Raw genomic sequence first — 25,429 nt, forward strand, 5'->3', positions numbered from 1 at the left:
GCTTGTATCCATCCATTATCCTTAGAGGCTTCTTCATAAACAACAGGATCACAATCTCCATATAAAGAAAAATTAATCTCCTCTTCATCAGTATCATCATCTCTTGTTATCACATAATCTTTCATTCTTGCTTGTATAACATATATTCTTCTTGGTCTTGTATTTTCTTCTTGTTGTGGTGTTGCTTCAACTCTAACTTCTTCTTGATGTTCAACAACATCATTCTGAGTTCTTATTTCTTCTTCAACTGTAACTGGTACTGTTTTAACAATTTCTTTTGTTGTTGTAACATTCCAATCCCATTGTGAATCTTCATCAAAGATTACATCTCTGCTAATGATAATTTTCCCTGTTTCTGGATTATAGAGTTTGTATCCTTTGGTTACTGAACTATAACCAACAAGAATACACTTCTCACTCTTATCATCTAGATTCTTCCTAAGTTCCTTAGGTACATGTGCATAAGCGATGCACTCAAAAACTCTCAGATGTCTTGCACTTGGTCTTGCACCTCTCCAAGCTTCTTCTGGTGTTTGATTATTCAAACTATTTGTTGGACATCTATTAAGTAAATACATTGATGTATCTACTGCATAACTCCAGAAATTCTTTGGCAGATCCTTTGTTCTTCTTATAGTTCTTGTCATCTCCATAATGGTTATATTCTTTCTTTCTGCAACACCATTCTGTTGAGGTGTATACCTAGTTGTTAACTGATGTAGAATGCCGTGTTCTTCCATAAAACTATCAACAACTATATATTATTTTCCTCTATCAGTCCTTAAAATTTTAATGTTCTTTCCCATCTGCTTCTCAGCATATGCTTTAAAACTTCTAAAAGCACGAAAGTCATCACTTTTTTGTTTAAGGAGATATACCCAAGCCTTTCTACTAAAATTATCAATAAAAGTTATGAAATAGTTATTACCTCCATGAGATGTAACTTCAATAGGACCACACAGATCACTGTGTATAATCTCCAACAGTTGTTCTGCTCTCCTAGCTTTGTTTACTGGGAATGGCTCTCTGTGTTGTTTGCCAAAAATACAGTTCTTACACCTTGATTCTGGAAGCTCAATAATTGGTAGACCTGACACCATTTCCTTCTTAGATAAAGATTGTAAACTATTAAAGTTTACATGACCCATTCTCTTGTGCCATAACCAGCTTTGGTTGCTTTCATGAGTACTATAACAGCTTGCACTCTGATATTGAATGTTCAAAGTGAACAATCTGTTCTTAGTCATCTGTACTCTTGCAATAAGTCTTTTATATCTATCTCTTATTGAACACATTCCATTGAATATGTTCATAGAATACCCTCTCTCTGATAGATGTCCCATGCAATCCTGGTACATATAATACATCCATGATATATGTTTTTGTACCATTCTTAAGAACTATTCCAATTCTTCCTTTTCCCATAACTGGAATGGTAGAATTATTACCAAACTTAACATTTGATCTTATTGATTCATCAAGATTGTCAAATAGATCTTTTCTTCCACACATGTGATTACTGCAACCTGTATCTAAATACCACTTCAGCTGAAATTGTTCCTCAGCTGTATGACAAGCTAGCAACATATTCTCATCTTTCACCTCATCTTCTTCTTTTTCTTCTTCTTCTACTATGTTTTCCTTGAAGTTTGATTTATAGTTATTAGTAGTTGTTCATCTAGGTTTTGTACATGTAGTACCAAAGTATCCAAAAATTCCACAATTATAACACTGCACCTTTGACAAATCTAATGGTTTTCTTCCTTGATATCCTGCATTATTAGATCTTCCTTCAGTGTTATTTCTTCCTTGATAACCTCCATTGTTGGATCTTCCTGCAGAACTTGAGTTTCCTTGTTTATTACTCCAAGTAACTTGACTTTGTAGAGCTTCTTCTATTGGTTTTGCTGCAGCTGTTTTTCACATAATCTTTGTTCATGAGCTTGTAATGAACCCAATAACTCATTGAGGGACATAGTTGCAGCAGTGTTACATTCCTCAATAGCAGTTACTTTTGCTTCATACTTCTCAGGTAAACTCCTTAAGATTTTTTCAACAACTGTTGAATCTTCTAAAATGTCACAATTAGCTTTCATCTCATTGACAAGATTCAATGTCTTTGAGAAGAATTCTGATATTATTTCAGTAACTTCCATCTGTAACAATTCATGTTTTCTTTTTATGGTTTGTAATCTTACCTTCTTAACTTTGTCATAACCTGTATAATAGCTAACCAAACCATCCCATGCTGCTTTAGCTTGTTTGATATAAATAACTTTGTCCATGAGAGATTCATGAATACCTTGATGAAGAATATAAGTTTCTTTTGAATTATTCTTCTTGTTTGCTGTTAAAGTTGTTTGTTGTTCTGGTGATTGAACAACTCCTTCTGCTGGTTCAACATAACCATCTTTCACAATAAACCTCTTGGTAGATAAAAATATTCTCCATTTGTAACCTCCAATGTTCAAAGTTCTTTCCTTCAAATACTGGCACCTTGATTGAACTTAAACTCGTCATCTTCTTCAATCTTAACTTCTCATACCCACATCCCTAGAACTTGATTCCAGTGCTCTGATACCAGATGTAGAAAATATGATATCAAAGACTTAATGAACACAAACGTAACTCAAACAAATCTCTTCTATTGATGTAATTAAACTCATGCCTCAACAACCTATTTATAGTGTAATAGACTTGACTCTCAAGCAAAGACACTTTCCTAACAAATCAAATTCTAAAACAAGACACTTCTAGAACATTCCAAGCTCTATACGTAAAATACTATACGTAGCCAAATTTTTAAAAACTGCAAACTTGTTTCTCAAGTTTACTACACGTTCACAATAACGCGTAATAACTTCAACTGGTTGTTTCCATAACTGACACCAACTTCCACTGGTTGCTTTAACTCAGACAGCAGCAACTCCACCTAGTTGCTTCCATGAACTATATCTTGGTTTAATTTCCAACATCCTCCCTTAAACCAAGATATTCTTTACAAATAATTCCAAGTTTTCCATGCAAATAAATGAAGGTATTAGACTTCAAAGACTTGGTAAAAATATCAGCCACTTGATCTTTACATTTACAAAATTCCACAGCAATCTCCTTATTGTTGACAAGCTCTCTAATGTAATGATATTTGATATCTATCTGTTTACTCCTTCCATGAAGTACTTGATTCTTTGTTAATAAGATTGATTATGGAGAAACACCGACAAGAAAGGGTGAAAAAAGTGATGTCATGGAAACAGAGCCTTGCATAAAAGGAACCGACTCTTCGGTATACCTAAAATTATTGGACAAAAAATAATCTCATTTTGCTTAGATGGAGGGAAATAATAATCAATGCTAGTCTAATTACTAAACAAAAAAAGGCACCAATGGATATTGAGTGTAGATGAGACAAAAAGAGCTACACCAAGACCACGACATGAAAGATGATTATTCAATAGCGAATGAGACAAAAAGAGCTACACTAAGACCACGGCATGAAAAATGATTATTCAATAGCGAAGACGCTTGGCAAAGCATTCTCATTCAGTCATCTTCCGACACAAATTTGATACCAAGAGAACATATATGCTTTATTAATGACAGGGGATAAGCTCAAAATGTAATATTGCTGGACAAGATCAAAATGTAATAATGCTGGACAAGATCAAAATGTGCACAAACGGTCGCAGACTATTCTAATTGATGAAAAAGATACAAAAAATGGTATGCAATATCAAGGCATCATTATCTAAATAACTTGGAAAATGGCTAGCAGAGCTTACAAATATGAAATCAAGGAATCATGAGCTAAAGTGTATGGCTAGCAGTGTTATTCCGTTATGGATTGATGGGGTTCATATCATGGATTTACCGGTAGAATACCAATGGAAACCTACAAAGTGTATGAAATGTTCATCCTTTGGACATACACCTAACTATTGCTCTACAAAAGTGAGGATGAAGAAGCCTCATTGGACATCCAAGAAAAACCAGCAGCAACAGCTCAAGCCAATGCCAAAGGAAATAGGCAATGTTGTATCTACTGTAGATGGGGGTGAGACAAATACAGTGAAGGAAATGAATGGTGGTCATTCTACTGGTTCGATGGGAACATATGAAGAGTTGAATGGTTTTATCTCGAAGGAAAATGCGACAGGAAACAGCACGATTGAGATTCCTGTTTCTTGTGAAGTGCAACCCCATTTGGAGATGCAACCAGTTGGAAACTTGGAACAAGAGTCTCAAACAGTAGAGAAACAGTGGACATATTCCAGGAGGCCTAAGAACCTAGGCATACAAGGTGTTAAACCAAAGGAAACGACAAACTGCTTTCTAAATCCGTTTGATATCTTATATCAAGAAGAAGAAGCTGCTAGTTTGATGGTGGGAACTTCTGGGAACAACGAAGCAACCCTTGGCAGTAAAACAGTGGATGGATTAGATAATAATGTGATAATTGAGACTTGTGAAGAGTCAAATGAAGAATCTGAATTGGAAACAGACAAGGAAAACAGAATGTCTTCAAGCAATGAAGAAGGAACTAGGAAATTGAAGACTCTCAAGGATATACCTCTTAGACAACCTATGACAAAGAAACAACACGTGGAGAAGCTTTTGAATGTAAGTGCATTACTTGGAGTCCAGGGGAGTAATAAATAAGAAGCTAAAACCATCTTTGATGGAATTGTTGAGAAACACAAGAGCTACAAACCAACGCCTGATAGAGAACTTGCGAAGCTAGGTTGGAAAGGAGAGTAACCAAATGAGAATCTAGGCAGGGGTAAGATAACTTCTGCAAAAAAGAAGAAATAGTTGTAGGGTTTGTTGGTCACTCTGTGTCACAAAGTCTATGTAGCTTGTTGTAGCTTTGTATTTGATGTTCCATGAGCATTTTTCCTAGAGGTTATTTAATTTGGCTAGCCTTTGCTTAGGCCTTTGTGCACCTAGTGTGCCTCTTCATCTGTAACTTCTTTTTTCCCTTTCAATAAAATTTTAACCTTTCTCCTTCAAAAAAAAAGGCATCATGAGCTAAATAGCTTGGAAAAGCAAAATCCATGTAGTCATCTTCCGACACAAAATTGGTACCAGGTTGACCTATTTGCTTTATAGATGACATACAAATGTGCACAACATTTGAGTTAACATACAAAAAAGACTAAGTTAACATTTAATAGATGGTTTACAGGTAGATGGGTCCCAGAGTTTGATCACACCAGATACAACCTAAGGTAAAGCTTGCATTTTGTAATGGAAAAACTAAAACAGTACTGCAATGCATTCAAAAAATGTGAGATGGAGTTAATAGACAAATCGGGACTGAATTAAACTCGTTATATGTGGATACCACATCCCTACAGTTGTCTGGCCGCTACCAGTTGAAACTAATCTCAACTAGTTTTCAATTTCTACATCATTGGTATACACAACTGTGAAGGAATTATACATAGCTTTCACACTCAATAAACCCAATACATGCAATATTATTCTAATAACAAAAATTTAGTGCAAACTCATTAGTTATAGCAATATCAATTGGCTCATATCAAGTGTAATTTTGACTCAATCACTGTGAGAAAATAAAATCAATCCGAAATCAATCATAAAAGAGAAGAATTGATATTTCAAAAGATACCAGATACTTTTGAATCATAGATATACATACATAATTGCTAACTCGGATACCAAGGTTTACTACTATGATTCAAAAGATGGCACCTAAATTCATATTATCTTCGTCTATTAATCAAGAAATCAAAGAGATTAAATTTTATGGTGCCCCACTACTTTTGACTTTTCATAAGTTGTGTACTGTTACCATGTTGGTTTATTTAAGGTTGTATGTTTTTGGTTAACTCAATATCCGCTGAGTAAAGTATTAACATTCATAACATGGAATATCTCTTATGAAGTTAATGCATCTATATTATGCTAGGAATGTATTTGAGTTGCAGGATGTTTTATTTCAAGACTACATTACTTATGGGATGATTTCATTTTTGTAGTGGTTGTCGGGAAGTTGCTGAATTTGCAACTTATGCATTTGGGCCAACTATTGTCGTCACTCCTTTTGGTGCACTCAGCATTATTATCAGGCACGAAACAAGTTCATTCCTCAAGTTGTGTACTTTTTCCTCTTCAATTTTTGGGCTAAGTGTCATATTTTATTGCATTGCTGCACTTGCAAAACATAAAAATATCTTATGGACAAGAAGTCCTTTTCATTTCTACTTTTATTTTTTGTTAAACAATTTTTGTAAAGTACAGAGGTATCTTGATTTGTTGGATTAATTTGATTTTTAAATGAATGGGGTAACTTATTTTTGTTACAGGGAGTTATAATTTTGACCTGGTTTTGACCAGTCAAAACCACTATTTTTTGACCGGTCAAAACCAACATTTTTTTTACCATACAAAAAATTCGCAATTGCTTGAAACAGTTGCGTCCACCTAATTTCGGAACAGTTGCGACTTTTAGACGTTGCAAAAGTTTCAAACTATTGCGACCAAAGATTTGCAACGGCAATATAGCCGTTGCGTAAAACTGCAATACCGATTTTCGTAACAGAGAAGAACTGTTGCGACCCCACTTTGCAATTGCCATTTACTGTTGCTATTCGCCAAATTTGGTGTAGTGGTTGTACACCATGTAGTCATTACTATTTTATTAAGAGTAGGACTTTCCTAATAGAGTTAAATTCGATTTTACTAATAAAGGTTCTGAAATCTTATCGGCACTATCCAAAATTGTTCCTCATAATGATTAAAAGTAGTCAAGTACTTAAATATTCATCACTAAAGCCAAAAATGCGCAAATCGGCAACTAAACTATCATCATCGCAAATGGGATTCGCAGCTCTCTAGAGCCGCGTCCCGTAGACTCATTCAATACCAGTAGGCTATTGTTTGATCAAAACAAGTAAAATATTTGGAAAGAAAAACCGTAATATCAGTAAAAAAAAAATCATTATACTTCGCAGTAATATTTTTTTCTTCAGAGCGTTATTACATGCGGCGTTCACATGGATATAAATCAGACTATCCAACTATAGAAATGTCAATGTCTAACGACAACTTTACAAGATCCATTATATTAGTTAATGAATGAAAAATATAAACCTTTTAAAATTACTAAAATGGCAAGTTGTGAATATGCCCTTTTTCTAAATTATGTTCCTTCCATCTTCAGACGTTTACTTCTTATGATTAAAGTGCATACGATAATCAAAACTAAATAGTATAATATTGTAAGTGATATAAGTATGCATGATAAAACAATCAAACAATACGGTATAACGCGCTAATTTGAGTTGTACACGTCATTACTAGTGTATTCAGATATGGTTATTGGAGTTGACATTAAATTTGCCAAATTGAGATTCCGAAATCTTATTTTCAAAAAACGTAGGATTTTCCAACTATAAAAATTTAACGACAACTTTGCAAGGTCCATTATATCAGGTAATGAATGAAAAATATAAATCCTTTAAAATTACTAGATCGACAAGTTGTGTATATTTTTATTTTTTTAAATTATATTAGGAAAATATTTTGAACTCGCGACGCGAGTTCAAAAACGAATTCGCACCATCCTAACTGTCGGATGATGGAGATATGACATCATCAAACTATGGACCTAACCACAGTTAGATATCGGAAGTTTCAAAAATTCGTCGTACTTATTAAAGACCATGTGAAGGACTCGGCCTATCTTCTTGCTTAATTACAAATAAAACACGAGAAGTTAAAACAGACCTAATTAAATAACTAGGTAGCGATACTGATTGTCATGATTTAACTGTTCATTCAAGCGTGGATAAGATATTGAATCCAAAGAAAAAGAACGGAGAGCAGTGTATATGGTTTTTCGATTGGTCAAAGGCAATGTATTTATTCAGTGGTGATGATTTATTGGGGGTTGCTTCCTTTCCCTCAAGTTTCCTAGAAGCACTTAATACAAAACGAAGATCAATCAGACTGTTGCATTTATTCAGTGATGATGATACTAGGAACATCTTGCATTTGTGATCAGTAGCTTGTAATTCTCTTTAACTGATCCTTAGTTGTATCCTTCCCCATCAAGTTGCTTGCTTTTCCTAATTATTGATTGATTGTTAGTTTAGCTATCATGTTTTTAGTCAGCTGATTTCGTCTCTGTTATTATATAAATCGATGTTGTTTTATGCTACGCTTTTAGCTATCATCACAAACAAAAATATATTCTATCAGTTAGAATAAGAACTACTAATACATAGAAACTCTAGGTTTTTTGAAAGAATGCATGAGGTGTGAAGAATCCCCTTGTGCCAAAACTGAGAAAGACGTAGGAAAATCGGGTACTAGATATATGCGATTATTTGGGAAAATAGGACGTATATATTAAAAAAATACTGGATATAACTGTAGTTAAGTCCACATTTTGATGATTGGTTGATCTCCATCATCCGACAGTTAGGATACTGCGAACTCATTTCTGAACTCGCGCTGCGAGTTCAAAATATTTTCCATTATATTCCTTCCATCTTCCATCGTTTTCTTCTTTCGATTAAAAGTGCATACGATAATCAAAACTAAATAGTATAATATTGTTAGCGCTAGAGGTGTGCATGATAAAACAATCAAACAATATGGTATGGCGCGCACTAACTTGAGTTGCCAAAAAAAGTAGGGCTTTCCAAATAGAGATGAGTTAATTAGTGTTTGGGTCGTAAGTTTTGGAATGTCTTTGAGTTTGGGTCGTAAGTTTGTCCATTTTAGAGTTTGGGTCGTTGACCCGTTAGTCAACCTGGTCAATTGGTCAAACTGTTAGTATTGTCTGACGACCGTCAACTTCTATTAATTAACTTATTTACACGTTTGCCATTAATCAGTTTGGTCTTCCCTTATTACCCTTCTCTTAATCGTATCTTCTTTTCACTTTAGATCTAGATACCAGAAACTCCGAGAGGCAATTCAGAGATTCATAGGAAAAAAAAAACTCATTTATCTTCTTTATTAGCTCGACACATGAACGTTTCATGTTAGGTGCGATGATTATGACGAGTTGATGAAAGAGGATAGAGGCGAGTTTGCTGGTTCTGAGATTTTAAGATGAAGAAAGGAGCAGTTGACGTTAGATAAGTGAATCAGAGCTATATACAGCACAACCAAGTAAGTAAAATCAAACCCACACATATTTTTTTGCCCAAATTCCATGTTTAATTGTGTTAATTTGATAATGTAATGAAATTTTATTTCTAGGGTTTATATTATAATTGGAATTGAATGATTAATTTGATGTAACTGAACATGGATATTTCTGATTTGGTGAAAATTGAAAATTAGGGTTTGTGTAAGTAGAATAAGGGTGGTAATTCTATCATGATTGAGTGAAATTGAATGATGTAAACATGATATGAATTACAATTACATTGATATAAACGACTATTAGTTATATTGAAATATCAATATCATAAGAATATGTAATTGAGGTATGGAAAATGGCTACTTTCATACATTTCATTTCACTGAAGTGTCAATCCAATCGTAGGGAATGAACTGTCAGGAGTTCATAGACGTGTGTGGTTAGACATCAATCTAGTATTAGATATATAAAAAAAACGATGCAGCAGCAGCTGAAATATATTGTCTCGATAGAAATTATGGCAGGAGAAATAGATATCATAGATTCTGTTCGAATTAAGGAAAAAGAATTGTCGGAGGCAGAGCTGGCGGTGCTATTGGAGCTGTTAGAGGTAGAGGAGGTAGAGCTGGAGTTGTTGGAGTCAGAGCTACCGGTGCAACTGCAGCTGTTGGAACTCAGTCTTCCCAAACTTCCACAATAACCCAACAAACTCCAAGAAGAAGAGGAACTGAAATTGGTAGAGCTGGTAATGCCAGAATGAGGGGTGGAAATAGTGGACTGCAAGTTATCCAGTGGAGAACATGACTAGGAGGAATGCTTCTCTGATGGAAATGACTCAAGACCAACCACCTGCAAAGAGAGGCAAGCAATCAAAGAAAAGCACATGCAGTGGTATTAGGTAAGCTTCTTTTATTAGAACTGAAATTGGATTAAGTGTAGTATAGTTTCATGGTAAACAAGTATATTCAGTACTTTTAACTTACTTTCTTTTGGATGCAAAATTGATCTTGGAAGCAAAACTGAAGTTGTGATATGTTAACTGTTAACATGAAATACAATTGATTTTTTTTGTTAAACTGGACCTGTTTTATATGTTGTCATATTATTTTTAGATCAGACTATTTCTTTTCCTTTCATCATACATGTAACTTCATCTATTCTAGTTGTATGAGAGTTGCTGGTACGAAGAACTCAGGCAGTTCTACTTGTATTTTTTGGGTTGTAATTGCTTGAAACGGTTGTCGGATTTGTTTTTGCATCTTATGAAGGCATGCAACGAAATGAATGTCAGCCACACATCTCGGAGCAATTTGGACCGTAGATTCTTTCAGTGATAGCACGTGATTTTTAAGTGGGCACGTGCGTGAAACATTTAACGGAGTGTCAAACTGCGTAAATAAGTTAACTGACGGAAGTTAATGGACGTCAGATGACACTAACAGTTTGACCAGTTGACTAACGGGGTCGACGACCCAAACTCTAAAACGGACAAACTTACGACCCAAACTCAAATACATACCAAAACTTACGATCCAAACACTAATTAACTCAATAAAGATTATGAAATCTTACTGCCAAAAAAAAAGTAGGGCTTTCCAATTACAAAAATGTAACGACAACTTTGCAAGATCCATTAAGTTAGATAATGAGTGAAGAATATAAACCCTTTAAAATTACTAAAATGGCGAGTTGTGTATATGCCTATTTTCTAAATTGTATTCCTTCCATCTTCCGGAGTTTACTTCTTTCGATTAAAAATGCATACGATAATCAAAACTAAATAGTATAATATTGTAAGTTGCTAGAAGCCAGAGACCCGACAGTGGTTCAAGTGCGCAAGTAGTTTAGGAAAGTTTGGGTTTTCGATTTCTTCGCATCTAGTTAAGGTTATCTTTCCTTTTATGTTTATCTTCGGATTATTTTTTTCTTAGCTTCCAAGTTTTATGCTCTATTTAAGAAAGCCGAGAATGTTATTTTGAAGGCAGTTGATTTAATAAGAAAAAATTTTAAACTCATAGAGTTATCATATGTTCAGTTTATGTTAATCCCATAACCCTGCATCAGGTGTGCATGATAACATAACTCTTTTACTCTTTCTTGAATCGTTCCCATCCAACTCACTATTCTCTAGCCCAAAATATATTACTAGGCCATCCATTCCAGACTCTCAAGCACTAGAAATCGTGAAATCAAATCACCCTGAAAAAAATGAAGTTGTCTGTCACACCGTCTTTTTCTCTTTCTCTACATTCCTTTGCTTGTATTTTAATCTTACCAGCTACTAATCCAAGCAAGAAATGTTGTCACGAAATTTGTGTTCCAAATCAATGCCTCAATATTTGTCTCCAAACATGCTTCGAAATAATGGTCACTAAGCCATAAAAACGTACTCTAATTAAACAAATTCAAAGCCATAAAATGCTGCTGGACTGCACTCCAATTCGTCGCCGCTTGCTGTTTGCATCCAGCTCCACCCCCTAGTCAGGATTTTCAAGTACATGATTTCATCCTCTGGTCACGATTTTCCTGCCATGCATTCATGATAAAAAAATTCCAATAAGTATGTTTCGTCTCAACTCCTACCAAAGGTTTTAGCTTCAGATAAAACACTTACAACCTCAAGAGAAGCAATGTATTCCTCGATCACTGTCTTTGTACTTTCTACTGATCCGCCCGCGCTGCCAATGTTGTCACGATATTCCTTCATGAATGAAAGATAAAAAAGTACCCTTCAGGAAGTTTCTTACAGGACTCCTAAGTTAACCGTTATCAATCACATTACACAAATACTTGACACAAATGAGAGCAGGACTTTTCTGAATACACACCGAGAGAATATCCCACACAACTTTCTTCTCTATCTGGTGATGAGACAATTCACTTTCAATCTTAGCACTTATCCTACAAGTCCAGTATAACCTTGAGTTAATGACATGCAGTGTGGCTTTTATACAGATAAAGGTCAAAACAAGAGAAGTAGATGGGAACACTCACTCGGACGACCAAAGATAACCAAGAATAACAGCAATGGACTGCAGCAGATCCATAATGGGAAAACATTAGAGTCAAAAGGAAAGAGATATAAGATGCATAAGAGCAAGACTGCAAGAGCAATGCTGACCTGAAGCGTGGGGAATCCATATTGCAATTTTTCCTTGTAGAGCTCAGACGAGTTCAGCTGTAAAATATTAAAAGCAGAAGAGACAAACAACAACAGTATAATAATATATTTGACATCAAAACAGATAAACTTATCATGTGAAAAAAAGCGACATGAAAATTTGAGCAACCTGTTTCTTTTTGAGATGATTTGCCGCTGCATCAACTTTTTTGGAATATCTGCACGACGATCAGAAACCGCTAAGGAATCTCAGGGAGGAAATGTCAGACATCTCTGGAACCGGTGCTTTTAATAATTTTAAGAAGCATAAATTCAAAATACAACTTCTAGCTTTGATAATAGAAAATCGTGAATTAGACAAACAAATGGGTAGGGTGTACCGTATGAAGTGCTCCATAAGCCAAGTGATTCGTTCACCATCATTCTCCTCAAACCTTTTTGACAATATATGTTTTTCCGTCTCGGCAATGCCACCTGAACAAGATAAGATATCCCTCAGTGAATTTTAAATGTCATTTCGAAGCAGGCGTCAGTGAAGATGAAAGCAGGATTCCTAAGGCGTCAGTGAAGATAAAAGGCGCTAGGCAAGGCGAGGCGCCAAGCCTAGCGCCTTTGGCGCCTAAGGCGCCCCAGGCGAGCGCCCAAGATTTAGAAAAAAACATATGTAAGCTTAATTTGGCGCCTTAAGCGCCTTTTCTTCTAGGCGCTAGGCCTGCGCTTAGTGCGCCTTTTGCGGCTAGGCGCTAAAGGCGCTCGCCTTTTACAACATAGAGCAGGAAGATATAGAAAACCAATGGTTCTTCACACAGACAAAAGCAATAGCATGAATACGAGACCTAGCTCATCACCAGACAATAACTGACTGCCAAATCTTAGACATGAAGACACCAACTATCACACGATTTCATGAAAAAAATGAGCAAATAGTCCCCCACCACGGAAATATCATACAGATTGTGGACTGAATTGAGTAGATAAAATGCAGCTGTTTAAATGTGCAACAAGGTATCCAGAAAGGAACGCAACTATATCTCGGAAATCTAGGCACTCAAATACTAACCAACAGACAAAAAAACATCAATAAAGTCAGATTAGCTATAAAATTTGCTTGCCTTACCAGTTAATGATTCAATTAGAGATATAAGACGTTCTTCAATTTCTGCTTTAAAATGCATAGTGCTCCCATGAATCTGAGAAAGTAACCAAAGTAAATCTTCCGAATTCTAGATATATTTCTTATATATAGACTAAAAACGTGCACATCCGAAGTTGCATGGCAAAATAATCTTACCATATCCATGGAAGGAGGGAATATTGCAATGTCCAATTCCAAAGCATCATTCACAAACTTGTCAGAAGCACAACCTTTCACTATATCAAGTGCCGCAATGGCAGACCCACAAAAATAATCATCCAATTCCTCATCCTGGATGATTTTGATCATTACCTTGACTCCTCCAGCATTGACAAAATGCACTTTGTTCTCCAGATGTTCTAATAGAAAAAATAAACAACCAAACAAAGTCCAAGGCAGGTCTCTTCTTCTTCTTCTTGTTCTTTCTCTTCTTCTGTTTTTTCTTCGTCAGGACTTGTAAGAGATGAAAGAGCATTTACAACAACAGGCACAATGCCCATTTGGCCTAACTGGAATCTATTTTTCATACTAGACATCAAAAGAGTATTTAAAAACCCCACAGCACACACTTTTGCATCCCATTTGGTACATGTGATTGCTTCCAATACCCAATCAGTTTGCTGTTACAGCCGCAATTGTTGCTACAGCTCCTCCTCCTTCAAAAATCATCTGTGCAATATTTTGTACTGCTCGTAAATCATCATTGTCAGAAAACTTGCCAATAGTAGAAGCAAATACTTCTAAGGCTCCCATGTTAACTAGAGATTGCACCATCAAGGCAACTTGTGTTTTTTGACCAGGAACTGCATAATCCTCATGAGTTAGCTAAAGTTCTTCGAATGTTGAAAGAGTACAACTAGCTAAACGCTTACCGCATTTATCATCTTTTAATAATTCAATCATCGACGGAAAAACCTCCTTAAGATTTACTAACTGAGGAAAGAATTTGTGATAAACTGTTTTGACCTTTCTGAACTGTCTGATTACTTTGATAAGCTTCTGTTCACAATCAGCGATTTCAGGTGCACTATCCTCCTTTTTACGAGCTGCTTTGGTGTAATCTTTGAATATTTGTACGAAGGATGTCTCAAGTTCTTCTGGTGTTTTAGCTTTAGGAGCTGGATATCTGTCGGACACCGCTCGAATATCTTGATCAGTTCTCGGTTGTAATGCGCTGACTGAAACCCTAGGCCTTTGGAACGGATAGCAGTCGCCGGAGTTTGGAGTACCCATCTCTCTCTGCTGCACAATCTTCTGAGACAAGCAGCGGCACTAGAATAACATTATTATAGATCTTCGGAGAAGATGCAGTTCTTTATTGGGCTGGGTTTGCAACTGCACGACCATGCTCTAAGCTGGTTCCGTCCCTGTAGCTCATCCACTGCCGCATTTGGTTGAGCCCGTATTAGGATTCTTCCTCTCCATGTCTACTAACAGCAGCATCTTGCGAAGCCATGGAAATAGCAACAGACCGACTGACCATTGCTCTCGGGACTGCCGGTGTTCATTTTTCATGCATAGCACTTTTTATTTGGCTCAACACACTATTCCATAGTTCTTGACGGACCCGCACACGTCTCTTTTTTCATCATTTTTTTAATATTTCTAAGGTGACAAAATTTACCTGAACAGTTGTCAATTCGAATGAACCATGAATGCAAAATGCTAGCTGCATTTTTCAATACAAAATGAAATACTATTTCAAGCATTCAGATTGAATATTCAATTTTCAGAACTACAAATGCTGGACATATTATAGGTTGGGTCGTGGGTACAGCGAGTTGTCCTGTTGATCCAGAAATGAGTTCCTCAAGCCCAGAAATACAGCCTACATGTTGTTGGCAGATACTTAAAAGAGAGATGATGTTGTGCGATGGTAATGTGGAAGTGACAAAGGCGCTCATCAGAACCAGGTGTCTCGTATATGGTCAAAAGACAAGGCAAGCCAGAAAAACCATTTACTTGTAGGCATTTCAATGAGGTCCAAAATAAAAGAAGCTCCCTCTTGCTGCTCCATAGACAGCCTCTACAACCTTCCAGAACCAGCAAATCTATTCGTCAAGGTTTCTGTGTAGCCTTCCTACTCGGCATGCTCTTTCCAATCTATTAAAAGAATAGGATTATCACCTCCAAGTAAAGCACAATCAAGACCTTTCAGGTCTATAGCTTGGAAAAAGCTTTTCACCAGCCTTGGCTTACAAAGCATATCAGCAAGACCGTTTGCAAAATAGGCAACCTAACCTCAGATTGATTTGACGAAGCAATGCTGAATAAGATGTACATACTTTTGTTCTTACTATTGACAACAATGTTGTTCCATCCAAAGCACAGCGCCATGGTTTTCCTGGATCCGAACTCTTCAATTTCCCTGACAAATGTTAACCCCATAGCATCTGAATCAACAAAGTTGACATCCATCTCCAGCATCTTTTTGCAACTCCTGTGCATGATTGGATCTGCGCATTACATGTCATTCAAAGATATGTTTTCCCCTACTAATTGCAAGAAAAATACACGATCAAACGCAATGCCTACTTGCACTTCACGCAATGCCTACTTGTACAGGGTTGGGAAAGAATCTGCAGCGGTTCTTCGGGCATTCAACAAAATGGGAATTTTAATTTTCTGGACTAAAGAGTGCTTGGCATACCCAGAGAAGCCACTCCCGCAAACACCATGACCCGTAGCTACCTCGTCTTTGAGACGGTCTGTTAACCTTTTTTGTTTTGCAAATTACTTTAGAAACCCAAATCTCTCTTTATCCATCAAAACATCATAAAAAAAAAAGACCAACAGTAATGAAATGCAATCGGAAGTATGAGATGGAGTGATTCTAGACGAACAACAAAAAAAACAACTTAAAAACAATCCTCTCACATTAATGTGGGACCTGCCCGCAAAAGCTTAGCAGGGGATCCCTTTTTGGGTAGATCCCACTCCAATGTGAGAGGGGTTGTTTTGGTGTTGTTTTTTTGTTGTTCGATCTGAACTGAATGAAACCCGTTATTCGTGGCCACCTCACCCTTACAGTTGTCTGGCCAATACCAATTGATAAAACTAATCTCTGTTGGTTTTCAATTGCTGCACCATTGGCATGCGCCATGCACAACTGCAAAGGATGATACAGCCTTCACTTTACTTCAGATATCCTAATCTGTTGTATGAAAACACCTGATAAAGTGAAGCATTGGCACCATATTCATTCTATCACTGACATGAGATTATTGTCACATGTTCTTGTTTTGAACTGAGTTCTAATACTCATTAAAATCAAGGGCAAGCAAAATTAATTAAAAAACTGTCAAAATTTTGTTTCAGCAGAAGCAGAAGTCAGAAACAAAAATTTTATGCTACAAAAAAAGGTTTGTTCTTGTTTTGAACTGAGGTCTAATACTCATTAAAATCAAGGGCAAGCAAAATTAATTAAAAAACTGTCAAAATTTTGTTTCAGCACAAGCAGAAGTCAGAAACAAAAATTTTATGCCACAAAAAAAAGGTTTTGAGTGTGGAAGTTACTTTTCGATTTCTAGAAGTCAAAAGCAAGAAGTTAATTTGGGTATCGAGTTTTAAAACGACTTCTAGAAGCAAAAAAGTTAACTTTTGATGCACTTCTGACTTCTAATGCTAATAACTTTTTTGTTTCTAGAAATCATTTTAAAATTATGTCGCCAAATTAACTTCTGATTTTTCGACTTCTAACAGTTGAAAAGCAACTTGTCAAATACTATTCAAACAGGCTATAAATCATGTGCTTCCCTCGAAGAAAAATCATGCCAAGAATCTTATGGTGCCTAGGTGCACTTTTAAGTTGTTATGAGGATTAGCATGTCATAGCGACTCAACTTTTTTTCTTCAACATAAATATTGATACAATGGAAAAGGCGAACATAAACCATCTTAGAACTATACTAAACTCGTTTTGTAACAAAACATTCCAAAATCCAAAATGCAAGGATGGTAACAACAATTCAACGTATACAAAGAATTGGTCCCGAGAAAAATCCCGACAGACATAGCCCAGTGAGCCCCCGCGGAGACTAGCAGTGGGTGTACTTTACCCACAAGATTGTGTCTGTCGAAAATAATGCTCGGAACCTACTCTTCAATATACCTAAAATTATTGGACAAAAAACAACCTCTCTTTGCTTGGATAGAGGGAAATAATAATCAATTCTAAACAGACAAAAAAAAAGCACCAGTATTATGGATATTGAGTGTACATGAGACAAAAAGTTAGAGCTACACCAAGACCACGACATGAAAGATGATTATTCAATAGCGAAGACGCCTGATTCTCATTCAGTCACCTTCCGACACAAAAAGTTGATACCAAGAGTATGCTTTATTGATGAGTGGACAAGATCAAAATGTAATAATGCTGGAAGTCTGAGAATCAGTTTTGCAGTATGCATTAATAACAGCTGCAGATAGCGTATCAGTGCATAAACGGTCACAGACTACACTAATTGATGAAAAAGATACAACAGATGGTATGCAGTCCAGTAAGAGGGACTGTGCCTACCCGAGCTTGCAAATATGATATGATATCAAGGAATCATTAGCTAAATAACTTGGAAAATGGCTACCCAAGCTTACAAATATGGAATCAAGGCATCATGAGCTAAAGAACTTGGTAAAACATAATCCACGTAGTCATCTTCCGACACAACTATTTGCCTTGTCGCATTTAGAAACGATGGGATCCAACCTACGGTCAGTCAAGCAGGATTGGCAGAATTAAAAATCCAAAAAAGCATGCTAGACCCACCGTGGGTTGAGTCTTGCCGGTTATCTCACATTCCCCAAGGGAATGGCCCCCACCCCCAAGATTAGCACGCAATAATAATAAGCCAAAGCTCACACATCCATCAAAATACCATTATAGTGTAGTGCCCAAGCGACACAATCCCTGGGACCCCAATACGTATAATGTAAACAGTGCTGCTAGCCTTACCAAGTGCAGTCCCACGGTTTGCCACGCGTGACAGTCCCTGGGACCCCATTCTGTAGACTAGCAGGGGCAGGCTTACAGGTTAAAAGAGTCCCAGGGTTTTGCCACTGGACAAATCTCAGGACATGGCCCATGATAAAGCACTACAGCAAGCATTTTGTAATGGAAAAATTAAAACAACACATAAAAAAGACCTACAGTAAAAAAGACCTACAGTAATAAAATGCATTAAAAAAATATGAGATGAAGTTGGTAGAATAATCGGGACTGAATTAAATCTGTTATCTGTGGATACCACATCCCTACCTTTGTCTGGCGACTATCAATTTATCACGAAGGGGAAAAACAGGTTATCTGAGTTGAAGAAAGTAAAAGTATACCTACAAGCATGTTTTCAAAATCAAGCTTCTAACACCATGGATAATGCCAAACTGTGGATTCCAAGAGAACTAATTAATCAGACACCATATATACTCGTACATGAACTTCAGAGCTGAGAGAAATATGAGAAGCAACAGTAATAACAACAATAATTAGATTGACTAGAAAAGCAGTTTGAACAATACGAATAACGAGAGAGAGAAAAAAGGATGATATCCTAATTTGTTGCATGAAAACACTTGATCAAGTCTTTGACCCTCTGACCAAAGTGAAGCACGGGCATCTCTTTAACCAAAGGGAAGCATTGGCATCAGATTCATTCTTTCACTGCCATGAGATTATTATCACATGTTCTTTTTTTTGGACTGAGTTCTAATATTGATTAAAAGCAGGGGCAAATTAATTAAAAAACTGTCAAAAATCTGTTTTAGCAGAAGGAGAAGCCAGAAACAAAAATATTATGCTATAAAAAAAAGTTTTGGATGTGGAAGTTCCTTTTCGACTTTTAGAAGTCAAAAAGCAAGAAGTTAGTATGGGTATCGAGTTTCAAAACGACTTCTAGAAGCCAAAAAGTTAACTTTTTGAAGCACTTATGACTTCTCGTGCTATTAACTTTTTTGTTTTAGAAATCATTTTAAAATTATGTCACCCAGTTAACTTCTGACTTTTCGACTTCTAACAGTCAGATAAATCATTTGCATCCCTCAGAAGAATAATCATGCCAAGAATCTTACAGCGCATAGGTGCTTCCGTTTTTTAAGTTGTTATGTGGATGAGCGTGTCATAGCACGACTCAACTTTTTTATCTTCAACATAAACAATGGAAAAGGTGAAAATAAATAAACTCATTTTGTAACAAAACATTCCAAAATGTAAGGATAGTAACAACAATTCAACGTATACAAAGAATTGGTCCCGAGAAAAATCCCAGCAGACATAGCCCAATGAGCCCCCGAAGGAGAGTAGCAGTGGGGTGTACTTCACCCACAAGATTGTGTCTGTCGAAAATTTTGCTCGGAACCGACTCTTCAATAGCAAAGACGCTTGGAAAAGCATTCTCATTCAGTCATCGCCCGACACAAAGTTGACAAAAAACAATCTCTAGTCTAATTACTAAACAAAAAAAGCACCAATATAATGGATATTTAGTATACATGAGACAAAAAGTCAGAGCTACACCAAAACCACGAGATAAAAGATGATTATTCAATAGCGAAGACGCTTGGGAAAGCATTCTCATACAATCATCGTCCAGCGAAGACGCTTGGGAAAGCATTCTCATACAATCATCGTCCGACACAAAGTTGATACCAAGAGAACATATATGCTTTATTGATGACAGTTTATTGATGACAGGGGACAAGATCAAAATGTAATAATGCTCTGAGAACCAGTTCTGCAGTAGGCATTACTAACAGCCGCAGACAACGTATCAGTGCACAAACGGTCAGAGACTATTCTAATTGATGAAAAAGATACAAAAAATGGTAGGCAGCCAGTAGGAGGGAATGTGCCTACCCTAGAGAAGTCAATCATGACAAACTCAATCACCGGTGTAAAGTTAACCCTTACATACATGTCAAACTGTGGATCCCAAGAGAACTGATTAATCAGACAACCACATAGTCATACATGAACTTCAGAGTTGAGAGAAATATGAGAAGCAACATTGTAAATTAGCACGAGTATAAATGGATAAATGACAGGAAAAATTGGATTGACTAGAAAAGCAGTTTGAACAATACGAATAATGAGAGGGGAAAAAAAGGGGGTTAATATGGGTTACCTTAGAGTACCTTCATCTCCTTCACATTTCTTGATTCGCTGCCTTAGCCTCAATTATTTCTTCTCCATTCTCTGACATAGGCGTAGAAGTTAGGCTCCCATTTTGAATTCATTTGAGTCCAGGTATAATTGTAACTAAATGGGGTGTAGTTCTCTGGGGTTATAATCCCAGCACCATGAGGTCCCATTCAAAAAAAAAAAAAAAAACTTAAAAGGTTATCTTTCTTAACATGAGTTAACGACATTGAAAAAGCCAAACTAAACCGACTCAGAATTAATTTATACTTGTATTGTTAATTGTTTGGGGGAGTTCAAGGTGAGGTCCGTTCAGATATTTTGATACAAGAAATTCTAACAAACAACAAAAGACTCCCGATGGAATGCTGGGTCCTATAACTGCTCAATTAGGCCCACCAATCTCCCCAAAATTTTCTGTCCGCTACTAATTACCAACTGGTTTCCAATTTCTGCATCACTGTATACACAACTACAAAGGAATCGTACATAGCCTTTACATTCGATAAACCCAACAAATGCAATATTTATCATAGTAACACAAGATTTAGTAGAGCCTGTATAGGGATAGCACATCATAGCAGTAATATAAATAGGCTCAAATCAAGTGTAATTTCGACTCCATCACTGAGGGAAAATAAAATCAATCTGAAAGCCATCATAAAAGAGAAGAATAGATATTCAAAAGATACCTAACACTTCTGAACCACAGATTTATGTACATGATTGCTAAAGGGGGTACCAAAATTACTTGGAAGAGTTTAATACTATGATTCAAAAGATGGCACCCAATCATTACCAGGAATGGGATCCACCAGCCTACAAACACGCCCCATACTAGTACTAGGGTGCGACTCAGATGAGACCAACGTACCCAAAAACCCGCCCCTGTTAATACTAGGATGGGACTCACCACCAAGGATTAATAGGGGGGGTCTTTGGGACCTAACTCCACCCCTTGGTTCACGAGGGACAAACCGGTGAGTCTAGCACTACTCCCATTTTGAAGTATTTGATTTTTTAAAATCTCAAATTACAAACATCCATCCAGACAATATAGACGAACCAACTTAACGACCAGGTACTGTTCCAATGTGAAATCATTAGTTTTAGAAAATGCCTGATCAGTAAGATTGTAGCTCTATTAGTTTTGAAATGTATATTCACATAAAAATATTTTGGTTTTTTTTAAGATTGCATCTTTTATTAGAACTATCTTTAAACTCATTCTATAACAAAAATAATCCTTCAAAGCGGGTTTATATTAGTCAGTTGACTCAGATCCATAACAAGCTTATATCAGTCAATTTTCCGCTCTCCTAAAATATCCGACAGCATTACACCATAATTCAAAAAGTAAGCACGCATAGCATACTAACAGTCTAACAGAGAGAAATAATAATCAATGCTAACCCAATCATTAAAGTAAGAAGGCACCAACATAAAGGATATATAGGATGCACGTGAGAAACAAAGGTTGAGCTCCACCAAGACCACAACATGAATGATGATTATTCAAGAACAAAGACGCTTCACAAAGCATTCTCATTTAGTCTTCTTGTAACAGGGAAGATCCAAATGTTAAAACGTTGGAAATCTTAGAACTAAAGTACCGTAGTTAAGGAGTAGACATTACTGTTACAATGTTGGAAGTCTTAGAACTAAACTACCATAGTTAAGGAGTAAACATTACTAAAAGCTACAAAAGATTTATCAGTGCAAAAACAGTGAATAGATGAAAAAGATTAAAAAAATAAAAAATAAATAAATAAGCAGTCAGTAGAAAGGAATGTGGCTACCCGAGCTTACAAACATGAAATCAAGGCATCATGAGCTAAATAGCTTGGAAAAGCAAAATCCATGTAGTCATCTTCCGACACAAAATTGGTACCAGGTTGACCTATTTGCTTTATAGATGACATACAAATGTGGATAACATTTAAGTTAACATACAAAAAAGACTAAGTTAACATTTAATAGATGTTTTACAAGTAGATGGGTCCCAGAGTTTGATCATACCAGATACAACCTAAGGTAAAGTTTGCATTTCATAATAGAAAAACTAAAACAGTACTGCAATGCATTCAAAAAAAAAAAATGTGAGATGGAGTTAGTAGACAAATCGGGACTGAATTAAACCCGTTATCTGTGGATACCACATCCCTACGGTTGTCTGGCCGCTACCAGCTGAAACTAATCTCAACTAGTTTTCAATTTCTGCATCATTGGTATACACAACTGTGAAGGAATTATACATAGCTTTCACACTCAATAAACCCAATATATGCAATATTATTCTAATAACAAAATTTAGTGCAAACTCATTAGTTATAGCGATATCAAATCAATAGGCTCATATCAAGTGTAATTTTGACTCAATCACTGTGGGAAAATTTAATCAATCCGAAATCAATCATAAAATAGAAGAATAGATATTTCAAAAGATACCAGATACTTTTGAACCATAGATTTACATACATAATTGCTAACGGGGGTACCAAGGTTTACTACTACGATTCAAAAGATGGCACCTAAATTCATATTATCTTCATCTCTTAATCAATAAATCAAAGAGATTAAATTTTATGGTGCCCCACTAGAGCCCTCTCTCTTTCTAATCACTGCCGAGAATCAGAATCATTAAACCAAAAAAAAAAAATCAATTTGAAAAACAAGATCTTACAATGGAAGCTGGAGATGTAGAACTACTGAAACTGTATGCTGCGAAATGGAATTGACTCATAATTAAAATATCAGGCCAACATTACATGGCAAGAAGAATGAAGGAAACAGAAGGTTAGATCGTTGAAATGAAATTTTGAAGGAAGAGATAAGCCGTAGAACTACCGAGTGAAGAGGGACTAGCGAAGGTTATATCGTCACAATCTATGAAAAATTAGGGTTCGTGTAGTTTACCATTTTGCCCCTTACTTTTCTTCCGTGAACCAAAAACTGCCGTGTAACACCTTGGTACCACGACACGAGTACTCAAAGTCGAACACTAATGCTCGGACAATCAAAAACTGCCGTTCATTCCAACATTGCTAATAGGATACCGGATTCCACAGGAGGGTACCAAATGCATAAAAGACAGAGGTAATAGGGGTATCGGATTCCAACACCTTGGTACCACGAGTACTGAAAGTCCAACACTAATGCTCGGACAATCAAAAACTGCCATTCATTCCAACATTGTTAATAGGGGTATCAGATTCTACCGGATTTTATTTTGTCCTATATGTATTTTGGTACCTTCCTGTGAAATCTGGTACCCCATTAGCAGCATTGATTCATTCAAGCGTTTGTGCTTTGATCACAATCATTGGTCGGAGGAAGTAAACTCCTACCAAAGAAGACCAATAAAATTCGCTAGCACATGAACAAGTCGGCTATATAATTTAGAAAGTACGGACTTGTATCATTTTAATATGACTCGGTTGCACAAACGTGACCAAAACTGGCTTATTAGAGTTACCGCGGCATTAATTAGTCATGTAACACTATGTGTTTTTAGCATGGCGCATGCTCAGAGATGCGCCATGGCCTGAGATGAAGCTTCATCCAAAGCTTCTGTTGCGTGGAAAAAATGAGCATTGGTCTAGGCCAATACGCTGCCAAAATGTCATATTGCGTGGGCACATTGGTCAAGGCCAATATAGCACCAAGAGAGTGTAAGTTGTAAATTATATTGGTCAAGGCCAATCTCGCATCAAATGATGCCTTAGGCCAGTTAGGTAGATGTCCTTGAGAAAAGTAGAGCCTCATGACGCATTACGCAAGTCATTGGCCTTAGGCCAAGAGCAGGATGGCCTTGGTAATATACAGCCATCACGGCTGGACATTGGAGTGACCTATGGGTCAAAGCCGGAAATCCCATCATGGCCTTTCACTGGGCTTGGCTCAGGAAATGTTCATCCATCGTGGAATAACATTGGAACTGGCATGTGAGCTTGAACTGAATGTACGACCATCACGGTCGTACTTCCCATTTGGCCAAGGGTAGTCATGTGCAGCCATCACGCCCTTGGGAGTTGATGAATGATTTTTGCTCCCCTAATTTAATTTTAAAAATGTCAAGTTAACATATATAGGGAGGGGTAGTTGGTTGAAGGTGCATATGCGGACCATGCACCAAGTAAGCTTCATAGCTTAGCCTGAAGAGTATAAATGACGATGAGGGCTCATTTATAGCTGCGTAGACTTGCCAATGGAGCATATCAAGCATGGGAATCAATATGCCATGTTGCGAACCAGATAAGCATCACTTGGATGCATTTTGACGGAATGACCTATACAGACTAGGCCATTTCCATTATTGTTTGGCCACGACCTTACAAACGAGTTGGATTAAGTTGCTTGTCCATTCGTGGATGAACTACGGTATGTGCTTGATCCCTTTAGAGTAGGGAAGGTACGTACGAAGCCGCAATGAGTTGAAACATTGTCGGTTTAGTAGGCCTATCATATCATCTGGCTCGGTAGATCGATGCAGGAGATTATTGTGGTCAAACTTAATGAGGCTAGTTGCATTTCATTCCTTGGAAACTCATACTTCCTATCAAGGAGTTTGACTTAGGCATGACCAATGGCGCATTGGGCATGGCCTCGAAAGTAAGATACATACATATCAAGTTAGCGGATCTTGCATAAGCATAAGAAAAGTACGGCATGAGCCTGATTGATGCACCCTTGGCACGAGGAAGACAAGTGCATGCTCTCAGCAATGCCTTAGTTAAGTAAATAGGCCCAAGGCCTTATGCATGGACAAGACTCGGCAGTATGATGATTACTCATCTAGACAGGAAACTCATTGATGAATTTCCTACGTTGAGGCAAGGATTATTACCCTTTGCGGAAAAAGGGTAAGTTGGAATAGTGTGGAAGCTAAGTTAGTTGCATCCTGCTCCATGAGCATACTTG

At 36.8% G+C, this 25,429-nt stretch overlaps 1 protein-coding gene, 1 long non-coding RNA gene and 1 pseudogene across 4 annotated transcripts; all 3 read right to left on the bottom strand.

Annotated features, from left to right (window-relative positions):
• Window positions 1–11,139: 11,139 nt before the first annotated feature.
• Window positions 11,140–13,769, bottom strand: LOC113293701. 2 transcript variants are annotated; one of them, XM_026542257.1, is made up of 9 exons: window positions 13,534–13,769; window positions 13,360–13,432; window positions 12,623–12,716; window positions 12,412–12,460; window positions 12,243–12,299; window positions 12,116–12,153; window positions 11,950–12,022; window positions 11,739–11,822; window positions 11,140–11,647 (listed from the first exon to the last, which is right to left on the bottom strand). In XM_026542257.1, the coding sequence occupies exons 1-9, from the start codon at window positions 13,684–13,686 to the stop codon at window positions 11,612–11,614; spliced, it is 657 nt and encodes a 218-aa protein (XP_026398042.1). In that variant the 5' UTR covers window positions 13,687–13,769; the 3' UTR covers window positions 11,140–11,611. The 2 variants fall into 2 exon arrangements, with proteins under 2 accessions (XP_026398042.1, XP_026398041.1); XM_026542256.1 differs by having other exon boundaries at window positions 11,736–11,822.
• Window positions 13,770–14,967: 1,198 nt separating this feature from the next.
• On the bottom strand, window positions 14,968–23,341 carry LOC113300238. Of its 2 annotated transcripts, none has more exons than XR_003335631.1 (3): window positions 23,193–23,341; window positions 20,496–20,566; window positions 14,968–15,817 (listed from the first exon to the last, which is right to left on the bottom strand). It is a non-coding gene; the product is annotated as an uncharacterized LOC113300238 (long non-coding RNA). The 2 variants fall into 2 exon arrangements; XR_003335630.1 differs by having other exon boundaries at window positions 14,968–15,833.
• On the bottom strand, window positions 22,605–22,799 carry LOC113300912 (annotated as a pseudogene).
• Window positions 23,342–25,429: the final 2,088 nt, after the last annotated feature.

The sequence above is a fragment of the Papaver somniferum genome, chromosome 7, assembly GCF_003573695.1.
Source record: "Papaver somniferum cultivar HN1 chromosome 7, ASM357369v1, whole genome shotgun sequence".
Taxonomy (NCBI): domain Eukaryota; kingdom Viridiplantae; phylum Streptophyta; class Magnoliopsida; order Ranunculales; family Papaveraceae; genus Papaver; species Papaver somniferum.

What these genes read in the sequence shown, in the direction of transcription:
- LOC113293701 (XM_026542256.1), bottom strand. Translation starts at nt 13,686, where the DNA reads ATGATCAAAATCATCCAGGATGAGGAATTGGATGATTATTTTTGTGGG. An exon ending in TCCCTCCTTCCATGGATATG is followed by an intron (nt 13,433 to 13,533) that starts GTAAGATTATTT and finishes TTACTTTCTCAG; the next exon opens with ATTCATGGGAGCACTATGCA. An exon ending in GGTTATCTTTGGTCGTCCGA is followed by an intron (nt 12,023 to 12,115) that starts GTGAGTGTTCCC and finishes CTGGACTTGTAG; the next exon opens with GATAAGTGCTAAGATTGAAA.